At 47.2% G+C, this 22,799-nt stretch overlaps 1 protein-coding gene across 1 annotated transcript in view; it reads left to right on the top strand.

The window, feature by feature from the left end:
• The first annotated feature begins 735 nt into the window (after window positions 1-735).
• The window catches only part of CRACD (capping protein inhibiting regulator of actin dynamics), a 30,945-nt gene continuing 8,881 nt past the window's right edge, over window positions 736-22,799 (top strand). Inside the window, exons 1-5 of the mRNA XM_068974949.1 lie at window positions 736-744; window positions 6,137-6,301; window positions 9,466-9,534; window positions 11,982-12,164; window positions 12,769-15,556. Of these exons, the coding sequence (XP_068831050.1) occupies window positions 736-744; window positions 6,137-6,301; window positions 9,466-9,534; window positions 11,982-12,164; window positions 12,769-15,556 (3,214 nt within the window). The remainder of the gene's footprint in view (window positions 745-6,136; window positions 6,302-9,465; window positions 9,535-11,981; window positions 12,165-12,768; window positions 15,557-22,799) is intronic.

Genomic DNA, 22,799 nt, shown 5'->3' on the forward strand with positions numbered 1-22,799 from the left:
GGGCAGTGATGGCCGAAGAAAACCTTAACCACCCCCCACTTACCTTTCCTTCTTGAAGTTTCTGGCTCCTGGATATTATTCCTAAGAAGCAATGAACCCTCATAATATTCCCTTTCTAAGGGGAGTGACCTGCAGGTCTCGGTCTACAAACCAACTGTATTTCACAAGGGCTTTCAAGGAGTTCTTTAAAGATTAGGTAATAGTCTGTTGTCTTAAACGGTAGCACCTGTGTTACACCACACCACATGCCAGCACCACTCCATGAAGTGGATTTGGAGTTGTAAAAAATAGATAATTCTGCAATATTGAAAATGTAGAAACTCAGTAGAAATATGTGAATGCCTGTTGTTTGTGTTAATGACATAAGGCCTAAGTTTAAAGAATCTGATTTCATAATTAATAAAATGTAAAACAACTAACTTCTCTGAAGCAACAGTTCTGTTAATGCAGGAGGAGAAATGTGCGGGAAACAGAATAGCTGTCTAATTGAACGCTCTCCTCTGGATGACATGTACTCACAGGAGGTCTGCCTAATTTTGCTTCCGCTGCATGGATATGCATAAGCTTCCTTACAGCTCTAATGCTATGTTTTGAAACAATATAATAAGAGACTTCTGCTATTCAAGGAGGGAAATGGGGACCCTTATCATAGCAAATGTGATTTTTAGAGTGCCATAAGATATCACTGTATCACCCCCAAAAGACTGTGCTTTATTTTTCAGTCGACTAAGCAGTATGTTCCTGGTAAGTCATAGAAATAGTAGTTAACTTATTAACTTGCATGAATGCTTTGCATTTTTCCATAAAAACATTATGCTGGTATTGATGCTTAGTAAGCAGCATAAAAGACCACCCCTTCGTAGACTCCAGCATGGAATGAGGGTGTTTATTTATGTCAGACGCATGTATGTTTTTTATGTCTGGAGTTGTCTTTGTGTATGTATGTATGTATGTATGTATGTATGTTTATTTTAAAAAGAGAGAAGTAGTGGATAACACCTATTGACAGTAAATGTCCTAGCAAGCTAATTTGCCACCATTATTAAGACATTCTTTTGAAATGAGATTTCTACTGAAATGCCATTAAAAAAAAAAAAAAAAGTGTTTGTTTTTTTTTCTGGCTCAAGAAACTTCCCAGCCCATGGAAACCAGAGCTGCGCCTGTAATGACTGCATTTGGAAAGGTTGCCCCCTAGTGTCCACATGTAGTCATCTCAGCCAGAACTGTCCTAGGTTGTACCAGTGATGGTTAGTGTCCGTCCGCTGAGCACAGAATGACTGAATAGAGCATAAATAAGCCTACTCTTTCCTGAACAGTGTGAATCTACCACCTGCCAAAATTTCTGTAGCAAGCGATTGAACCTTTAGAAGAAAAATTACCTTTTTTTCCCTGAGTATAAAGATAATGCATGTGCATAGAACAGATTTGAATATACAGGATAGTTATAAAGGACAGAAATAACAGTAGCGTCCTTCTTAAGGACCCTATACATAACAGTCAGTTGTTCTGTGGCCAGTAGTGAAATAAAAAAATGCCTGACAGGCCTCTGCCGTCACCTGGCTTTGTGGCCTCAGGGCAAATCATTAAAGCTCTCTGACCCTCATCTTCCTCATCTGAAAAACAAAGAAGATGTGTGTGATGGCTGATCTGAAGAGCCCCTCCAGTTGTAAAGTCTGCCATTTATAGAAAATCACTGTTCATCTGCTAGAGCACGGAGTGGCTTTGTAAGCTTTGCACTGCAATGCATTGGACTACAGTGACCTTGATGTTCCCAGAGCACATATCAGGGAGGTGCCTATTTATTTCAGAGCAAACCAGGCTGTGAAGTATGTATGCACCTACTGATGATAGGAATCAGGAATATCACAGACCAAGCCCGCAGGTGATTTTTAGAATAATACCAGAGCTTTGTCAGAAAAGGCTCAGTCTATTAGTCCACGGACTGTTTAGCTCAGGAGGAAGAACCTCTGTCTTCAGTAGCTGCTGTCTCCTGCCGGGCTGGATTTCACTTTAAAATGCCAAAGTGTCTTACCTTTGAGGATTTGAGCACCTCGTGCAGCTGTCAAGGACACAAAGAATAAATACCTGGTCTTCACCGCTTCTGCACAGAGCAGATGTCTTTAAATCTGTGTGTGATTTTGCTCATTGATTTTGCTCATTCTCTTAAATTCATTTTAACTATGGGAGTATCTGGAGTTCGCTCGAGAAGACAGCAATTTTATTTTCTCTCTGCCTTGTTCTTATAGTCGTAGCATGAAGGATGGCTATGAAAAATCTGGGGAAATCTAAATTGGCAGTGTGAGAGCTACAGAATATGATGTGCTTGGAATTTCTACACCATAGGAAAAGAGCCTCATAAATATAGATGTGCATTCCTATAATATCATTCTCCAGCATTCCATTTTACAGCCAAATGGCCAAATTTGAATGAATAAAATATCGCCCCTTTAGCTCACATTCCAGTCTAACAGTAACTCCATTCATTGCCATAAGTAACACGGACTCAGTTTAGGCACAGAGGTTCCACTCTCCCCTCTGGTTATTATCTCAGTGCATATAAAGAATCCGTGGATATGTAAAAATATACATATCTATTAAAATACATCTGTCTGTAGATGGAAGAAGTGGTAATAGTTTATTTCCCTGGAAGCTTAAGGGCAAGCTCATCTTAACGGTCTGGTTTTGAGTGACTGCTTGTGTCACAGTTCTTCCCAGGACAATGCCTGAGTAGTGGGCAGAAAAAAAGTCACCAAAAAGCCATATTTATCCCTGTATTCAATTCATTCGACATCTGAGATGGCAGATAGGTTTGGACAGTCATCTTTTAGTTGTCAATAAATCAGACGAAGTGTCCAGCAGCCCCGTCCCCTCTGAGTCAGCTGAGGGAAAGATTTGGAGTGGGAACCACAGATCAGGTACAAGAGCCTTGCCCTTGAGAGCCTGGGGCTCAGTCACCGTGGCCTTGGCCCTGCAGCCCTGCCCTGGCCTGTGACCACTGCAGGGTGTGTCTGCGAGGACAGGCCTTTGTCTGGACAGAGAGGCTGCCTTCCTGTCCCTGGATGGTGGCCGTCACTTTTTGCATGACCTGGGTCCTCCCCTCCTCCTTCCCTCGCCCTCCTCCCAAGCTCCCTAACCAGCAGCCTGAATTTGGTTTCTCCGGAGGAATTTTAAATCAGCTGCTTTATGGAGATGCTCATTGTCATTCTCAAAGGCAACAGCATTGTGTTTCTTTTGCTAGGATGAACGTATCCGTGGCATAAATCAACCCTCAGATACACACACATTCTCATTCCCGCCCTCTCCCTCTCCCTCCTTTCCAATCTCCTCCATCCTGCCCCCTTCAGCTGTTGTACCTGCCGTCAGGGCTGCAGATTCTCCTCCCTGGGCCTCCTGTCTGCCCCCTTCACCCTCCTCTCAATTTTCCACTTTAACTCTCAACTTTGTTTCTTAACGTCATGCTCTCCATTTCCCCAGCTTTGTCCTGCGTACCTTATTTCACCTGTTCTTATCACATCTAATATTTTTCCCCCATTTTCTCTTTCATTTTCCTTTGGTAGCCACGATAACCATCCCATCTTTGGAGTTTATTTCAATATAAGTAATGTGAACTTGACATCCATGTTCTAAAAAGGACTCTAACAAAAACAAACAGAAAAGTCAGCACGTTCATTCTTTTTGTGATGGTGGCCAAAATCCTAACGAAAGAGCATTAATGTATTAAGCTTAGTCTCCTTGGGAACTCATTAAAGAATTATTCTTTCCATTCTGAGTAGAAGAAATACCCTCATTTTAGATATTCAAGAACATTGGTAGATGGCAGACCCTGACACAGGAGGTCTCATTCTAGGGTGATTGGATAAAAGCTTTTAGCTCTTTACCAGCACACTTAGAGAAGAGATAACTGGTCAACCAAAGGCTGGGCTGGGAGTTGCAGAGGGAGCCCCTGCGCAGACTGTGACTAGGATGTGGGAGCTCTTCCTGCCCCTCCTGCCCAGGCCCCCATGCATCTCCCACAGGGCAGCAAGAGTGCCACAGGGCCTGTGGCTTTGTTACACCATGTCCTCTTGTCTAACACCATCGGCTGTTCTAACTGTGCCTGCTTATTGATCTGCTTAGAGTAGACACTAACTGCCGCTTCCTGCTAAACTCATTTTAGAAGACACCCTATTGCAGCCTTCTCCTCCCTGAAACCCCTCTAGGCTGTTCAAGCTGTACTTCACTGGCTGAACTTGGGCTTTGGATGTGTGTTCCCTCCCCGTGGTGTCAGGGGGAGCTGGGTTCAGGCTGAGATACAGCAGATCGAATCTGAGTCCTTGTCTCTCTGTGCCCCTGACTTGGCATGCTGGGGTGCCTGGGGTGCGGGGAGGGGACCTGGGGCTCATCTCTTTCATGTCTCTGCAATTTCACCGTCCGCCATGTAAAGCCGAGGGGGAGTTGGGTGAAGGTGGATTTGATACTCTTGAGTTCAGAGAGAGAAGGGGCATTTTCCTCAAGGGAGGCCACCTTCAGTAAGGTGGTAAAAATGCCAGATCCTCTCTTTCTATCCCAGTAAGAGGAGGGAAGTGCAGTGTAAATTTATGAGAACCAGTGGAGCACAATGAAAACAGCACTGAATATGTTTTAGAAGATATGAATTCAGGTCCCTTTGGTACCACTCATTCATTCCATAAGCTTGGGCCAGTCACTGGACCTTGACTTTTTTTGGTAAAACGAGGGGTTCAGATAATGTGATTGCTAAGGCTTTTTGCAGCTTTGTGGGATTAAATATTAGCTACATTAAAGATAAAGATCAGATGATGTATTGTTTTTTTTTTTTTCTTTTGAATCATAAAAGACCTAGGTATAGAGCAGTAGTTCTCACCCAGAGGCGATCTTCCCCACGAGGGGACATTGGACAACACCTGGAGGCATTTTTTTGGTTGTCCAGACAGAAGTGAACAGGGGTTGCTGGTATTGTCTGGTGAGGGGTGATGCTAAACAGAGGGCAGGGGTGATGCTAAACATCCTATGATGCGCAGGAGAGCTCCCCACAACAAAGAATTATCTGGCCTCAAATGTCAATCGTGCCAAGCTTGAGAATCCCCGATGTAGATAAAGGCAGTAATTTCTACAATATATTCGAGTCATTACAGTCTTCTTTCAGATGACCACAGCTTACCTCTTTTTCTTCCTCAATGTCATTCATTTTCTATTAAATATTTTATATCTAATTTATCAAGCCCATTAAATATTTTGCCTTATATTAAAAACTATTGTGTTTATATATTTTAAAATAATTCCCTTTTTAATCCAGCTTTTCTTTAATTCTAAATACTATTTTTCTTCCTAATTTCTGTCCTTACCCTCCTGCCACCGTCCATTCAGCTCCCTCGCACCAGCGATCAGTCTCTCTCTGGCCCTTACTCCAGCCTCCTTCTCTGACCCACTGTGTTCCTTCTGGCCTGTGGGTCACAGCGGGTAGCTGTGGCAAGGCAAAGAGGACATCCTAGTGGCAGAACAAGATTGCTTTCATCTTTTCCGTGTGTTAAGCATCATTCATGGAAAGACTTATTGGCCTGGGCCTTCTTCCCTCTGGCCGTGGTACCCACTGTAACCCAAATAGGATGTTCAAGTTAGGGGCTGGTGAAGAAGGTAGATGAAATAAATATTCAAGGGGAATGTGTCCAAAAGGGGCTGGAGGGTTCCTTTGTTTGTGCAGCCACAACAGTCTTGATTTCCCGCAGTGGTTCTTGCAGCTCATGAAACTATTTTCTATATAATTTTTGTACCTTTCAAGTACTTTTGTGCCTTTGAAAGACTTTTGATTTTTTGACAAAAATCAAAAAATTTCTGTCATACCCAACTTTTTTGATCAGAAATATGATCTCTCTACCCCCCTTGGAAATGTTGGCATCTCCATGAAAGAGGTGGCTGAATGAAAAGGCTCATGGCTCGAAGGTGGGAAAAAAAAGAAATACTGGGAAGGAGACTCAGTAATTACAGGACTGCATCAGGGCTTTCTGGCTTGGTGTCTAGTCTAGAAACCAGTCATGTAGAGAATATGCCTCAGTGCCTGCTAGCTATGCTGAGGAACCTGACCGTGGTTATTGTGAACCGCTTCACCGCTTCAGAACGTCCTTCTTTTGTTTCTCTCCAGCGACAGTTGGGCAAGAACATCAAGTTTGGGCAGCCACCACCCAACGCCATTCCCATGAAGAAGGCAGACAGTGGCGAGGCTCGCTTCGAAGAGGACCCATTCCTCACCAGTCCTGTGGAAGTTGTGACTCAGCAAGACCTCATCCTCTCAGACACCGAGAACAAAGTAAAGCTCCTCCAGGGAATGACTTGATTGCTCACAAGGCCGGGAGGAGGCTGGGCAGTGGGAGGGGGCGTCAGTAACCCCGGGGTCTGCAGGGTGGGGAGAAAGGTGGAAGAAGCTTTCCTGATGAGTAGCCCAGCACCTCCATTACCCCTTGAGCTGCAGGGGGGCCAGCCAGGAAGAGGGGGAGGCGAGGGAGACGAGCCCTTTGCACCCCCTCTTCCCAGCGTCTTCCGCTTAACTCTTTGGAGACTCGGGCTGCCCTCACCCCCGAGCTGCACCGTCCCCCCTCTGCCGTCGCTGTGCATCCTGAGTGTTTCTTACGTGTCTGCTCTGCATCTGTGACCATATAACTGTTTGTTCTCCATCTCCAAACTGTTGAGCTCCTTGAGGACAGACTGGGTCTTACACATCTGTATGCCCAGGATAGCATCACTGCCTACTTAGGAGCACTGAATAATTACTTGTGGAACTGGACTGACTTGAAATGAGAAAAGAATGAAGTAGGTGCTGCACAAGCATAGAATATTCAAACCGACCAGCTTGAAGTTTACTTAGTGTGGAAAGTCGCATTGATCCAGCACTATCCTATCTAAATTTTGTCTCTCTCTTTTTTTTTTTTTTTAAGTTTAGTTATGGTTGTGCTAGGTCTTTGTTGCCGTGCATGGGCTTTCTCTAGTAGTGGCGAGCGTGGGCTACTCTTCGTTGCAGTGCGAGGGCCTCTCACTGTGGTGGCTTCTCTTGTTGTGGAGCATGGGCTGTAGGCACACAGTCTTCAGTACTTGCAGCACGCAGGCTCAGTAGTTGTGGATTGTGGGCTCTAAGGCTCGGACTCAGTGGTTGCGGTGTACAGGCTTAGCCCACAGCATATGGGATCTTCCCAGAGCAGGGATCAAACTCATGTCCCCTGTATTGGTGGGCAGATTCCTATACGCTGTACCCCCAGAGAAGTCCATTCTTTTGACACTTTGAAAGAATCACTCTGAGCAGATCCTGAAATAAAAGTCCCTTTAGCAGCAAGGCAATGGCACCCCATTCCAGTACTCTTGCCTGGAAAATCCCATGGATGGAGGAGCCTGTTAGGCTGAAGTCCATGGGGTCGCTAAGAGTCGGACACGACTGAGTGACTTCACTTTCACTTTTCACTTTCATGCATTGGAGAAGAAAATGGCAGCCCACTCCAGTGTTCTTGCCTGGAGAATCCCAGGGATGGGGGAGCCTGGTGGGCTGCCATCTTTGGGGTCGCACAGAGTCGGACACGACTGAAGCGACTTAGCAGCAGCAGCAGTTAGCAGCAGCAGGAGAGCCTTCGGACCTCTTATGGGAAAAGGAGAAACAGTCCTACTGGTAGGTAGATAGGCAGTTCTTAGCTGAGGCTCAGTCTTCCCATGCTTACAAGAAAGCATTCTCTGTGCTATGCCTACCGTGGTGCCTGAAATGATGTTGGGTGTTACTAAAGTGCCCCTGGAAAAAGTCATACTTATTATCAGCTAATGCATCATAAGAATAGTAAGAAAGCTAAGTGCTCTCCAAGTTGTAGAGCAAAAGAAGGAAGGAGATAAAAGACGACAATCTCCTTTGTTGTCTGTCTCTGCCTGGGCCCAGCCCTGATGCCTCTTGGTGCCCATGCGTGTGGGTGGTAGGTGAAGCAGGCACAGAGAGGGCCCCTCTCTCTTGGCTGATCCAACAATCCTCATCTCCAGTCTCTTGAGTGCTGGGCAGGAACATTAGCCATTGGCCTTGATTCAGGGATTCCTATGGACCAGAGCAACTGTCTTCCCTGTCACTGAAGATCTGATAAGCACAGGGCACAGTGGTCTGGGGGACAAGGTGGGTCGTTCATTCAGTAGGTGCTCAGCTGAGGGATCACAGTGTAAACACAGGACTGCCTTAGTGCAGTTTACATTCTAATGGAGTGTCACACAACAAACAACTCAGCAAATAGGTATCATAATTTCGGATTAATAAAAATGCTGCCTAGAAAATGAAACGGTGACACAAAAGTGAGCAATGTGGTTGGAGAGGGCTTTGCTTCTTTAGACAAGGAAGTCAGATGGCCCTGAGAAGGCGTGGAGGGTGTTCTTGGCGCAAGGAAGAACAAGTACAGACACCCAGAGACGGAACTCAGTGTTGTCCTGAAGGAGGCACAGAAAGCAGGCTAGTGTGGATGAGGGCGAAGGGTGGCTGTGGATCACAGTGTAGACGCTGAGTCATTTAGACCACGGGAGAAGGGGCGAATTGTTTGGAAAGTGATCAGAAACTGCTGAGAAATTTTTGAATTTATTTTTTATTATTTTTACCTTAGTATCTTATTTTCCTTTTTGACCGTGCCATGAGGCATGTAGCATCTTAGTTCCCTGACCAGGGATTGAACCCTCGCGCCCCCGCATTCAAAGTGTGTAGTCTTAACCACTGGACCGCCAGGGAAGTTCCCCTCTGAGTAGTTTTCAGCAGGGCAGTGATACAATCTGACTTATGTTTTCTAAAGATGCTTCTAAGTGTGGTGCAGAAAATGGACTGAGGTAGGGCAAGGTGATGTTCTGGATCCGGAAGGGGCAATGAGACCCTTTTGTAAACTTAGGTGACAGGAGGCAGAAAGTATACCTGGTGCACGTGACGTGATATGCATGTACCCAGGACCTGCAAGGTGACTGGGATGTGAACCGTTAGCCTTTTTCTTCCTCCTCTTCCTCTCTTTTCCTCTCTCCCTCCCTCCCTTCCGCCAGAGTTTTCTCGCCTCCTCTGGTCACCTACCTCCTCAGCCCAGGCCTGTGTGTGCCACTAGAAGGGCCCCCTTTCTTTCTCATGGAGAAGAGGTCTGGCAGGTGAAGGGGGTGGAAGGCAGCCAGCCAGGCTGAAAGCTGTGAGGTCAGAGTTCTGCCTGGCTGGCGACAGGGCAGTCCCCGATTCTCTCAGCAGCGGGGAAACACATCAGGGACTGAGGTTGGAGCCCACCCAGATGGGAAATGAGTTGAACTCTAGGGAGAGGGGAGTGAATACTGAGCCTCCGGAGCCCTGGTGGAATCTGGACACAGCAGAGTCTCCACCGTGAACCTGCCAGCGCTCTCTGCTCAGGGAGGGGGTGGCCCTCCGCACAGACGCTGGCTGCGTTTGCCCAGGACTTCCTGTGCTCCCGTTTGACTTGAGCACTCTCTCTGCCGTTCCAGTCCAGTGAGACGCCAAGTTCTCCAAGTCCTCTGAATCTGCCCGGAGCCAGAAGTGAGATGGAAGAGAAGGTAACGTGATTTGAACTTGTGTTTGTAGCTTCCTTACTCTTTAACTTCTGTTTTTCTTTTTGTTGGGCAAGCTGCTGCCTCATTTTTCCATTCATAAATGCTGCCTTCATCTATTACTTTAAATCTCTTCAAAATGCAACCAGTGGTAGATGTTGGCATCTGTTTCCATGGCGATGCAATGGCTGGAACTAAACCCTGCTCTGAAAAACTGCCACGCTCTCACCAAGTCTGTTTGGAGTCTCAGATGTCGGTAGTTTTCCTAAAAACATCATGTATTAATACTTCAAGACACTGGTAAGCCATTGAAAAAGACATTCAAGAATACCTGCAGGTGAAGAGTCTGTAAGGAAAAGAGTATCCTTCTGTTTGTTGTTGTTTAGTAGCTAAAGTGAAAGTGAAGTCGCTCAGTCGTGTCCGACTCTTTGCGACCCCATGGACCGTAGCCTACCAGGCTCCTCCATCCATGGGATTTTCCAGGCAGTAGTACTGGAGTGGGTTGCCATTTCCTTCTCCAAGTCATGTCCAACTCTTTTGCGAGCCCATGGGCTGTAGTCCGCCAGACTCCTCTGTCCATGAGATTTCCTAGGAAAGAATGCTGGAGGGGGTTGCCATTTCCTCCTCTCGGGGATCTTCCCAGCCAGGGGGTGGAATCCACATCTCCTGCTGTGGCAGGCGATTCTTTACCATTGAGCCACCTGGGAAGCCCCTCCTCCTATTTAGAGATGCCCAGGAAAGATGATAGCATTTCTTCACTTATGTGTATTTCTGGTTTTTAACTTTTCTGCATTCCACTGAAACCTGGGATATTGCCTAAGGAGCCCTATGGCGATCATGGGCATCTCTTCAACAGGGGAGTGTCCCCAGGTCAGGGGGTGGCTCAAGACAGTCCCACCACCCAGATGCAGAGGCCCAGCCTGAATAACTAGACATGAAACACTGCATTTAAATCTCAGCTTCAAATGCTTCATCTGTGTCTTCGGTCTATCACATTTGGCTCTAACTCCCTTTATTCATGCATTCATTAGGGGATAGAAATGTTTAATTCCTGTCTCTTCAACAGAGGTTTAGAATTTGACACCTATCATAAAGATAAGCATAAATAAATAAAGTCTTAGGAGACCAATGACTGGAATTATTTTTCCTTACTTCCATGCTTCTTGTAATAAATTATTATTTACTGAGCATTTACTTTGCTCTTGGAGCTAGCTATGTCTTTTATCTTTGTGCATAAATATGAAGGATAATTGCAAAGAACAAAGCCATTGGCTAAACCCACCGACTTTGCACTTAACAGCACAAACAGTCAAACAGGTGAACCCTGGCCTCCACGGATGCTGCGGAGGAGAAACGTAGGGCCGTGCGCGCCCCCTGCTGCCCGGTGTGGCCAGGAGCCCTTGCCTCCCTGTCTGCCTGTGAGTTCTCTGAAGTTACAGGCCTGGTTTTGGCTCAGCCTGGCTTCTGAGCCTGGATCTCTCTGACCTACTTAAATGTTTACGATTGGTCTCAGGTTGTGGTTTTTAAGTGACCATACCTGTGGTACAGAGCTGCAAGCGGTTCTGCAGTTCATCCTTTGAAGAACTGCCCTTCACGTTCTCACCTGGGGGCCTCCTCCTTTTCCCTTTCAGTGCGCCAGTGCCCCGCGACTCTGGCGTGATTGTGCCAAAGCATTTTTTGCCGATAACACATCTGATGACCTAGGTGGAGAACTTATTGTTCCTTCTTTCAATAAATATTTATTGACCACTTAACAAGTGAGATTTGCTACTTGGGCATAAAGAGGATTGACACAAAGGTGAAAAAAAAGATGCTATGCTATGCTAAGTCACTTCAGTCGTGTCCGACTCTGTGTTACCCCATAGACGGCAGCCCACCAGGCTCCCCTGTCCCTGTATGTCCCCTCTAAAGTAAGAGCTGAGGCGTGTACACGTCTGTGGCAATGGAAGGCCCTCAGAGTTACAATGTTCTTAGCATAGCGATGAGCTTGTCCAGGGCTTAGCAAACTACTGCTTATTTTAGGCCCTGTGGCCATAAAGTTGCAACTACCAGACTCTCCTTTGTTCTGCTCTTCCTTTGTAGTACAAAAGCAGCCACGGGCAATGGTGTTGCTGTGTACCAGCAAGACTTTACCCAGACAGGACCCCTGACTATGTCTTACTGACCCCCGATCTAATCTAACCCACATATCATTCACAGTAGGAAAATTAGTCCCTGAGAGATTAAATGGCCTTTACCAGTTAATACAGATATCACTGGTGAAACAAATGCTCAGTGTCTTTTGGTTCTAAAAGCAGTGCTCACTTCACTATGCCCGTGAACCCCCTGCGCTTGGCAGCATCTCCTGGGCCAGGCTGGGCCAGGAGCAAACTCTAACAAGGGCCGCCATGCTAGATTCCCTGAAAGCTCTTCTCTCATCTGGACTGACTTCATATTTTCAATCTCCACTGTAGGCTGCTCCAGTTAAACCGTCCCGGCCCAAGAGGCACCTTTCTTCTGCTGGCACCATCGAAAGTGTCAACCTGGATGCCATCCCCCTGGCCATCGCTCGACTGGATAACAGTGCCGCCAAGCACAAACTGTCCATTAAGCCAAAAAACCAGAGGGTGTCAAGGAAGCACAGGCGACTTGTCGGGGTATGTATGGCCTGGCAGACATCCTGATGCTGCCTAGTGGGGTGGTGCTGTGAGGGGCCTATGGAAGGAACTTGGTCTCTCCCTGTCGGGGATATGGCTCTGTTGCTGGCACAAGAGTGAATGGGCCCTTTTCTCTTCCACCACCCTTTCTGACCTGTTGCCCCCCATCAGTGGCTGGTGGACCTCAGAGAGAGAGGCTCCCTTCCGAGGGGCTCCAGACATTTTGCTTTGCAGCAGACAGATGGCTCACTTTCCTATGCCATAGCCTGAGTCAAAGGTTCTTCAGTTTGATTAGACTTCTGAGTCATAAGTTTCAGGGGACATTGATGACGTGCTCATCTTATTTTTCCTCACCTTTCTAATGCTGGGCTACTGGTTTTCCTATGATTACACATGTGTATTAAGAAAAAAGAATTTGAGGATGACATATAGAGAGGAAACCCAACGGTTGAAGTTCTTCCCTGCCTGCGGTGACCTGTGTCTGTGGTGGGAACGTGGTCCCTCTTTCACGATAAGGAGGGCCACCCACATCGGTGAATGAGATTGTAAATAAAGGTGGCCTGGGCACAGGGAAAGCTAATTCTCTTTCCCTTACCCACGTTAGGATCGACAGAACGAGCGCGGTGGCCTTCTGCATCAGCTGTCCCTGGACCAGAACGGACACCCTGGAGAAGACAAGCCAATCTGGCATGAAAGAGAGCCGGAGCCGCGGGACTCGGAGGAAGAGAAGCGACGCCAGGAAGAATACTGGCGAGAACTTGAGGCCAAGTGCAAACGGCAAAAGGCCGAAGCTGCGGAGAGGCGACGCCTGGAAGAGCAGAGGCTCCAGGCTCTGGAGCGGAGGCTTTGGGAGGAGAATAGAAGGCAGGAACTCTTGGAGGAAGAGGAGGAGGAGGAGGAGGAGGGAGAGGAAAGAGAAATACAGCTAGAGGCAAAGAAGAGGCAGCGTGAAGAAGAGACACGGAGCCTGGAAGAGCCGGGTTCCCAGGGCCCAGAGCAGAGGGAGGAAGAGGAAGGAGGACTCCCAGAGGCCGAGGAGCCCGTGTGCCCGGAGGAAGAGGCGCAGCACCTGGGGAGATGCTTGGTGCAGGAGGAGATGGAGGCTCAGAGCTGGCAGGAGGCCGAGAACCTGCGACGGGAGGAGGAGGAAAGAGAGTTGGAGGAACTCCGAAGACTGGAGGAGCTGGAGGAGCAGGGGCGGAGGGCAGCCGAGAGGCAGCGGCTGGAAGAGGAGGAGAGGCAGCGGGAGCTGGAGGAGGAAAAACGGATGGAGGAGCTCAGGAGGCAGGAGGAGCTGGAGGCCCAGAGAAGGCGGGAGGAGGAGGAGGTGAGGAAGAGGGAAGAACTGAAGAAGAGAGAAGACTTAGAGGCCAAGAGGAGGCAGGAAGTGGAGAAGAAGCTTCAGGAAGCACCGAGAGTGGAAGAGGAGACTCAGCCGCAGCTGGACCACAAAAGCGGCTTGAGGAGCCCATTTCAGAGCGACTTAGCAGAGAAAGGAGAAGACCAAGATCACCCGAAACTTGAAAAGCTGAGAGAAAACTCCGAGAAACCGAGTATTTGGGTGAAGCAGAGCCAAGAGGCCACTGAGACATCGGGGGAGCAGCCCCGAAGGCAGGAGGAAGTTCCTGGGGATCGTGATTGTGGACGGCAGGAAATGAGGGAAAAAACCAACATGCAGCCTCCCCAGAAGCAAGAGGCCCAGGTGGAAGAGATGCTGGCGCCAGGAGAGAAGAAGGAAGCTGCCACTCCAGAAACAGACAGAAAGGTGGAGGAACTCAGATGGCAGGAGGTGGAGGAGAGGCAGACCATGCCCAGACCGTACACTTTCCAGGTGTCATCAGGAGGGAAACAAATTCTTTTCCCCAAAGTCAATCTGAGCCCGGTGAAGCCCATGAAAGATGAGGGGCTCACCTCAGCTCCCCAAGAGCCCAAGGCCCCCAAAGCCAGCCCAGCCTCCCACGCCCTGCCCTCGACCCTGAGCATCCCCCACACGGCCATCCTGGTCACCGGAGCCCAGCTCTGTGGCCCGGCCGTCAACCTGAGCCAGATCAAGGACACTGCGTGCAAGTCTCTCCTGGGCTTGTCGGAAGAAAAGAAGCTGGTGGATGTCCCAGCCCTGGAAAACCCACCCCGAGCCCTGGGGGAACCCCGGGCAGGCAGTGCAAAGACCAGGCCCCTACCAGAGTCTCCAAGCAGCACAGCCGCGCTCGCTGAATGGGCTTCTATTCGATCCCGAATCCTGAAGAGCTCGGAGAGTGACCAGCGTGGTGAGAGAGAGCAGTCTCGGGCTGGGGATGAGCACATGCCCAGGGGCCGGTGTGATTCCCGTGGAAACCTCCGGAGGACCCCGCCCGTAAATGCCAAATTCTCCATTAAACCTGCCTGGCAAAAGTTCTCTGATGGCGTCGGGGAGGGCTCCAGACCCAGCACGGAAGGGGAGAGCATCAGGAAAAGATCTGGGCCGGGACCCAGCGAAGAGGCCGTGCCCCAGCCCCCTGCTGCTGATACTAAAGAGGCCCTGAAAGATGCAGAGAAACCCAGGGCGCACCAGGAGCCAACGGACACCACAGAGGGGTGCAAATTTGCCAAAGACCTTCCATCTTTCCTCGTTCCAGGCCTCCCTTACCCTGCACAGAAAGCAGTGGCCCTGGTGGAGCCCGTGACCACTTCAGATGGCCAGACCACAGATGGAGCAGGAAAGTCAGAGTCCACGATGCCAGGTGGGGAGGATAAAGCTTCCCTTTTCGGAATAAAATTGAGAAGGACCAACTACTCCCTGCGCTTCCACTGCGACCAACAAACAGAACAGAAGAAGAAGAAAAGGCACAGCAGCACAGGGGACAGTATCGATGGGGCGCCGTCGGCCCCAGGGAGCACACATGGAGAGCCAGAGATGGAGGCTGCAGCCCTCAAGCCTGGTCCCTTGCTCCCTGCAGAGAGGAAGCCAGCCCCAGCCCCCTGGAAGGACTCCTCTGAAAGCCCTCCCAGCCTCTCTCCTCCTGCGGCCCAGCCCGGGCCCCCACTGGCCGGCAGCCAGCCCCCGGCTCCGGAGCAGGACAAGGTGGCCAACAGGTTGCCCCTGGCCCAGAAGCCAGCCCTGGCTCCCAAGCCCGCAGGCCAGACCCCACCACCCTCCCCGCTCTCCAAGGTGAGCAGGCCCTACTTGGTGGAGTTGCTGACTCGCCGGGTGGGGAAGCCGGAGCCGGAGCCCAGCGAGCCGTGCAAGGAGGGCCGGGACAGCGGCTGGCCGCCCTCGCCCCCACCGCCTGAAGAGAGAAAGGAGCAGAAGCGGGATAAGGAGGAAGAGGTGGAAACTGAGAGGAAACCCGCTTCCCCGGTGCCATCCGCTGGGCAAGAGAAGCCTGCCCCAACGCCCGAGGCAGGGAGGAAAGGTGCGTAGTTGTAGATCGCAAAACTCTGCCCCTGTCCAGCCTCCTGAGTCACAGCTACAGGCACACCTGCCCAGGGCTGGAGGTAGCCCCTGGAGCTGTTGTTGGAGCACTTCCCTGGTGCCCCGTTCCCCAAGGGCTGTGACTCCTGAGTCAGAGTGAGGCTTTGTACTTGTCTTTACAGTTTTGGAAATGTGGACTGACTTGTGTCAGTCACACCCATTAGTGATCCTTACTTACACAAGTAGTAAGTTAGAGGTGCTGCACAGACTGATATACTTTAGGTTGACAGTGAAATTGTTAGTTGTGTCCAACTCTGTGGGACCCCATGGACTGTAGCCCACCAGGCTTCTCTGTCTATGGGATTCTCCAGGCAAGAATACTGGAGTTGATCGCCGTACACTTCTCCAGGGGATCTTCCCAACCCAGGGATCCAACCTGGGTCTCTGCATTACTGGCCAATTCTTTACTGTCTGAGCCACTAGGAAGAAGGTATCATTAATCTTTAGGAGGGGCCTGTACAGTGACGATAAAGACTAGTTTCTTACCCCAGTGTGTGCGCTCTGCTTCTGGGCAGTAGCGACAGAAACTGAGGAGGTGGGACCTCAGGGGACTTTTAACTAGCCTGCAAGGAGCCGCAGTGTGCCTAATCAACTTTGTCTGTTTATGCACAAGGCCCTGGGCCCTGGCCCCACCAGCTTGCTTCTGTGAAGCCCTCTGGTAAGGAAATTTTAGGGCAACCCTTACTCCTGGCTGCCCCTCGTGTTTCTTCATACTGGATGTTTGGGGCAGTGTGGTGATCACTTGGTTTGACTTTGGGGCCCCAAAAACCTCCATCTGATACTTTTTGGTTTTGCAGAGTAGGTGGTCAGGTGTGGGTCATAGCCCAAAATTTGCTCCTCAGGTTTCTGTAGGGAAAGTTTAGGTAGTTGTTTAGATTTGGGGTGGGTTTTGCAGAGATAAGAACTCCCTCAGGGACACTGGTTTGGCTACTTGCCTTACGGAAGACCCTGTCGTCCTTTTTAAGCAGGCTTTCCTTGGCTCCCTAGCCTGGCGCATTGATCAGCAGCACCAGATCCTATCTCCCTATTGGTTTCTGTTTGTCCTCCTGAAGAGGAGGTGGTGGTTTTACCTATGCTCTGGGCTCTAGGCATTAACTGCAGTCAGTCCCCACAAGCCTTTTAAGAGCTGTGCCTTAGATTGCCTATGGTCTGTGGACATAAGCCCCATTGGCTTTCAGAACTAGGTGTTTTGGGGGCTGGTCACTGAGGTAGAAGTCTTAAAAGCTGAGGTCCAGAGGTGGGGGTCCAAATCCTTTGCTTCTCAGAGAGAGAGAGGGCGTTGCGCTGAGTTCCCTCCTGGTTGTGGATCACTGTGCCTGGGGACGGGGTTTATGGTGAGATTGTGTCTCAGCCTCTCCTACCCACTTCGATGTATGGTTTTTGTTTCTGTTCCCCTGATGTGCTAGAGTCAGTCAGCTAGTTTCTGGATCTTTTTACAAAGGAATTGTTCTGTATGTGACTGTGAACGTGGTTGTCTGTGGGAAGAGTGGAGTTCAGGCTCTCCCTGCGTCACCGTCTTGAAGCAGAACCACTGTTTTCAGTTTGGACTCTAGCTTTTGTGTTGTTCCCTTTTATGGTATCATCAGCGCTCCTCTCACAGCTGACCCACTCTCTGATTCTCTTATCTTCTCCCAGAGAAACAACGTCCTGTTTTCTGCTGCTCTCTCTTAGAGAGATTCTTCTAACTTTTACCAAAACCTGTTGCTGCCCCTGTTTTCTTTCTCAGTATTGAGATTCTGGGCTGACAGTCTCTGCTAATTGACTTTTTCTTTATTTGGTAGAAAAGTGTGAGAGCAAGGACCGCATGGTGGTCTCTACCTGAGACTGTTGGGGTTTTAACACTACAACTCCAGGCTGACCAAATTCTTTAGCTGGATGCCTATCTGGATAAAAGTATTAAGCCTGGACCTCCAACTTATTTGTTAATTGTATGTATATAGTACCATCACTAGCTAAAACCGATGGAGCACCACAGGTACTGAGGCTGAGATTCACTGAAACAACAATGGATGTAAATCCACATTGCAAATCATGGTGCAGATTTTTATTTTATTGGGCCAACTTCTTGTCAGATCTGATTTCTTCGTGGAGTATCAGGCAAAGAACGTGACAGCTTTGCTGTGTTCTTAGGCTTGCATTATCAGTAGTATGTTTAATCTGTTTGTTTGCTGGAATTTCATTATACCATCTGTCCATTTCATAAGAGATAATTTGGTTCAAAGAAGATATGTCCTAAACTCACTGAACTGCAGATCCTCAGTACAAGTGAGCAGAGCAAGTGAGGACACGAGTACAGGGCATCACATCACATCACAGGGCTTCCAGCTTCCCTTGAAGCTGTCTTTATTTTCTGTTTTTTTCAAAATTGAAGTGTAGTTGGTATACAATATTGTGGCAGTTTAAGGTGTATAGCCTAGTGATTCATTTTCTGTGTATTTTGTTTGCAGATTATATTCCATTATAGGTTATTACAGGATATTGGGTATAAATTCCCTGTGCTGTACAGTAGATCCTTGTTGCTTCCATATTTTCTGTACAGAAGTTTGTATCTGTTAGTCCTTCCAATTTATCCCTCCCACCTCCCTCTCCCCCCTTGGTAACCATAAATTTGTCTTCTGTGCCTGTGACTCTGGTTCTTTTTGGTATAGTCATTTGTGTTCTTATTTTTTTTAGGTTATGCATATCATGTAGTATTTGTCTTTCTCTGACTTTTTTCACTAAGCATAATATTCTGTAGGTCCATTCATGTTACTGCAAAAGGCAACATTTCATTTGTTCTTATGACAGTCATATTCCACTGTGGCTCCTCTTCCATAGGACAAATAGAAACCAATAGGGACGTATGGTCTTTACACTGCTGATCAACATGCCAGTCCAGGAAACCAAGATGTGGTGTGTGTATGTATATGTGTGTGTGTGTACATATGCGTGCCAAGTCGCTTCAGTTGTGTCCGACTCTTTGCAACCCTATGGACTGTAGCCTGCCAGGCTTCTCTGTCCAAGGGGTTCTCCAGGCAAGGATACTGGAGTGGGTTGCCATGCCCTCCTCCTCTATGCCAGCACAGGGATAGAACCAGCATCTCTCACATCTTCTGATTGGCAGGTGGGTTCTTTACCACTAGCACCACCTGGGAAGGCTGTGTATACGTGTGTGTGTGTGTTGTGTGAGCCCATATATAAACATACAATATATACACACTCCACATCTTCCTAAGTCAGTTATCTGTTGACAGGCACTTAGGTTGCTCCCACATCTGGACTATTATAAATAATGCTTCTATGAACATTGAGGTGCCTGTATCTTTTTAAATTAGTTTTCATTTTTTCCACATATATACCCTGGAGTGGAATTGCTGGATCATGTGGTCATTCTATTTTTAGTTTTTTAAAGAACCTCCATCAGTTCAGTTCAGTTCAGTCACTCACTCGTGTCTGACTCTTTGCAACCCCATGAATCGCAGCACGCCAGGCCTCCCTGTCCATCACCAACTCCCGGAGTTCACTCAGACTCGCGTCCATCGAGTCAGTGATGCCATCCAGCCATCTCATCCTCTGTCGTCCCCTTCTCCTCCTGCCCCCACTCCCTCCCAGCATCAAAATCTTTTCCAGTGAGTCAACTCTTTGCATGAGGTGGCCAAAGTACTGGAGTTTCAGCTTTAGCATCATTCCTTCCAAAGAAATCCCAGGGTTGATCTCCTTCAGAATTGACTGGTTGGATCTCCTTGCAGTCCAAGGGACTCTCAAGAGTCTTCTCCAACACCACAGTTCAAAAGCATCAATTCTTTGGCGCTCAGCCTTCTTCACAGTCCAACTCTCACATCCATACATGACTACTGGAAAAACCATAGCCTTGACTAGACCGACCTTAGTCAGCAAAGTAATGTCTCTGCTTTTGAATATGCTATCTAGGTTGGTCATAACTTTCTTTCCAAGGAGTAAGTGTCTTTTAATTTCATGGCTACAATCACCATCTGCAGTGATTTGGGAGCCCAAAAAATAAAGTCTGACACTGTTTCCGCTGTTTCTCCATCTATTTCCCATGGAGTGATGGGACTGGATGCCATGATCTTCGTTTTCTGAATGTTGAGCTTTAAGCCAACTTTTTCACTCTCCTCTTTTACTTTCATCAAGAGGCTTTTTAGTTCCTCTTCACTTTCTGCCATAAGGGTAATATCAAGGGAACATTGCATGCAAAGATGGGCTCAATAAAGGACAGAAATGGTATGGACCTAACAGAAGCAGAAGATATTAAGAAGAGATGGCAAGAATACACAGAAGAACTGTACAAAAAGGATCTTCACGACCGGGATAATCACGATGGTGTGATCACTCATCTAGAACCAGACATCTTGGAATGTGAAGTCAAGTGGGCCTTAGAAAGCATCACTACGAACAAAACAAAGAACCTCCATAGTGGTTCTTTATAAAGTTCTCCACAATGATTACACCAATTTACATTTCCACCAACAGTGTAGGAGGGTTCCTCTTTTTCCATATCATCTCCGATATTATCTATAGACTTTTTGATGACAACCATTCTGACCTGTGTGAGGTGGTGTCTCATTGTGGTTTTGATTTGCATTTCACTAATAATTAGCAATGTTGAACCTCTTTTCATGTGCCTGTTAGTGACCTGTGTATCTTCTTTGGGAAAATATCTACGTAGGTCCATTTTTTAAAAAAATTTATTTGTGGCCACACTGTCTTTGCTGCTGCATGTGGCCTTTCTCTAGTTGTGGTGAGCAAGGTCTGCTTTTCATTGCTGCTGGCAGGCTTCTCACTGCGATGGCTTCTTTTGGTGCGGAACATAGGCTGTAGGTGTGTGGGCTTCAGTAGTTTTGGCTCGGGGGCTCTAGAGCTTGGACTGGGTACTTGTGGTGCATGGACTTAGTTGCTCCACAGCACGAGGATTTTCCCGGACCAGGAATCAAACCCATGTCCTTTGCATTGGCAGGTGGATTCTCAAGCACTGGACCATCAAGAAAGTTCTTCGGTCCATTTTTTAATTGGGTTGCCCTTTTTTTCCCCCTTATTTTTTTGGCCATGCTGCATGTCATGCAGAATCTTAGTTCCCTGATGAGGGATCAAACCCGTGCCCCCGGTAATGAAAGCATTAGTCCTTTGACATTTAACATAAAGTAATTATTGATAAGTATATACTTATTACCATTTTAATCTTTGTTTTCCAGTAATTTTTATAGTTCTTTGTTCTTTTCTTTTTGTTTTTCCTTTCATGGTTTGATGCTTTTCTTTTGTAACATGCTTCAGTTTTTATTTTTGGTTTTTGTGAATCTATTATATGTTTTTGATTTGTGGTTATGATGGAGTTCATGTATGTTGACCCATGACTATATCTGCTTGCTTTAAACTGATAGTCACTCAAATACATTTTAAAAGATCTAGTTTTATACTCTCCTCCTACATCTTCATGCTTATCCTTTTACTGTTTATTATAGTTATAATTGCTTTTACACTTTCTTGTTTGTTTTTTGATCTAAGTACTGGATTATTTGGGGGGCGTCCCTGATACCTCAGTGTTGAAGAATCCACTTGCAATGAAGGAAATACAAGAGACTCGGGTTTGATCTCTGGGTCAGAAAATCCCTGGGGGCGGAAATGGCAACCTGCTCCAGTATTCTTGCCTGGGAAATCCCATGGACAGAGGAGCCTGGTGGGCTCCAAAGGGTCACAAAGAGTCGGACACAACTGAGCACACACACTGAATTATTTAGGTGATCTTCAGTTCTTATTATAGGTTTGCCTTTCCTATCATGATTTTCCCTTTCCTAGAAATTCTTCTTTTCTATTTAGAGAAGAAACTTCAGTATTTCTGTTAGAATAAATTTATTATTGCTGAATTCTTTTTAGTTTTTGCTTGTTTGAGAAATTCTCTCTCCTTCTATTCTAAACGATCATTTTATTGGGTAGAGTATTCTCAGTTTCAGGTTTTGACCTTTCAAGACTTTAAATGTATCACTCCACTCCCTTCTGGCCTCCAAAGTTTCTGCAGAGAAATCAGCTGATGACCTTACTGGAATTCCCTTGAAAATAACTGTTTTTCTCTTGTTGCCTTTAGAATTCTCTCTTTAACTTTTTCCATTTTAATTATAATATGTCTTGTTGTGGTTCTGTTTGGATTCGTTTTGTTTGGGACCCTCCAAGCTTCTTGTACCTGGATTCCTGTTTCCTTCTTTAGCTTTGGGAAGTTTTCAGCCACCGTTTTTTCGAATACATTTTCAATCTTCTTTCTCTTTTCTCCATCTTAGAACCTCTATTATACACAGGCTTGCAAGTTTTATATATACCATAGATCTTGTATGTTGCTTTCATTTTCTTTTTGTTTTTCTGTCTTGTGTTTGATTGGGTGGTTTTCATTATTCTATCTTCCAGGTTGCTTATTCTTTGTCTTTTAGCTGGCTATTCATTGCTCTTAGATTGCTTTTTTTTTTTTAATCTTGGCAGTTGAGTTATCTATTTTTGATTGGTTCATCTTTACAGTTTCTAGTTCCTTGTTACAGTGACCTGAATTTCTATTAGTAATCTTTCTTAATTCAGTTAGCATTTTTACTATCACTGTTTTGAACTGGGGTTGGGTAGACTGGTGAGCTCTGTTTCATTATTTCAGGGAATTTCTCTTGCTTTTTAAATTGGGAGTAGTTCCTCCGCCTTTTCATTTTATTTTATGAATTTAGGAGAAACATTATCTGTTGTGGTCTTGGAGTATTTTTACATGGGTGCATCCCTGTATGGATTATGTGTGCCCAGTGTCTTTGGTATGAGGGCTGGGTTGATACAGATGCCAGCCATGTTTTCCCTCAAGTTGTGCTGGCCGTTATCACCTTGAGGAGGGGGTGTGTACTGGGGGATCTAGAGCCTATGCGGGGTGTGAGATAGGACTTCCCCTCTGCTCTGTGGCTGTTGCCACACTTTCAGCAGGGCACTCTGATCCCCAGTCATTAGAGTAGCCTTGTGGGTCAGGCTTGATCAGGCTCTGTTCTCCTTGAGTGCATGCCCTGCTCCAAAGGAGGGGATTGCCCAAACAAGTGAAGCCTGTGCATTCACAGAGGACCTACACACCTATGTAGGTGCACTACTCATACTCAGCCCGGGGTTCTGTCCCTTCCTCGTGGTGTTCATCCCAGATCTAGTGTGTGGCTGTGGAGTGGAGAGACTGTGGCTGCAGG

Source organism: Capricornis sumatraensis, chromosome 7 (assembly GCF_032405125.1).
Source record: "Capricornis sumatraensis isolate serow.1 chromosome 7, serow.2, whole genome shotgun sequence".
In the NCBI taxonomy this organism is placed as follows: Eukaryota; Metazoa; Chordata; class Mammalia; order Artiodactyla; family Bovidae; genus Capricornis; species Capricornis sumatraensis.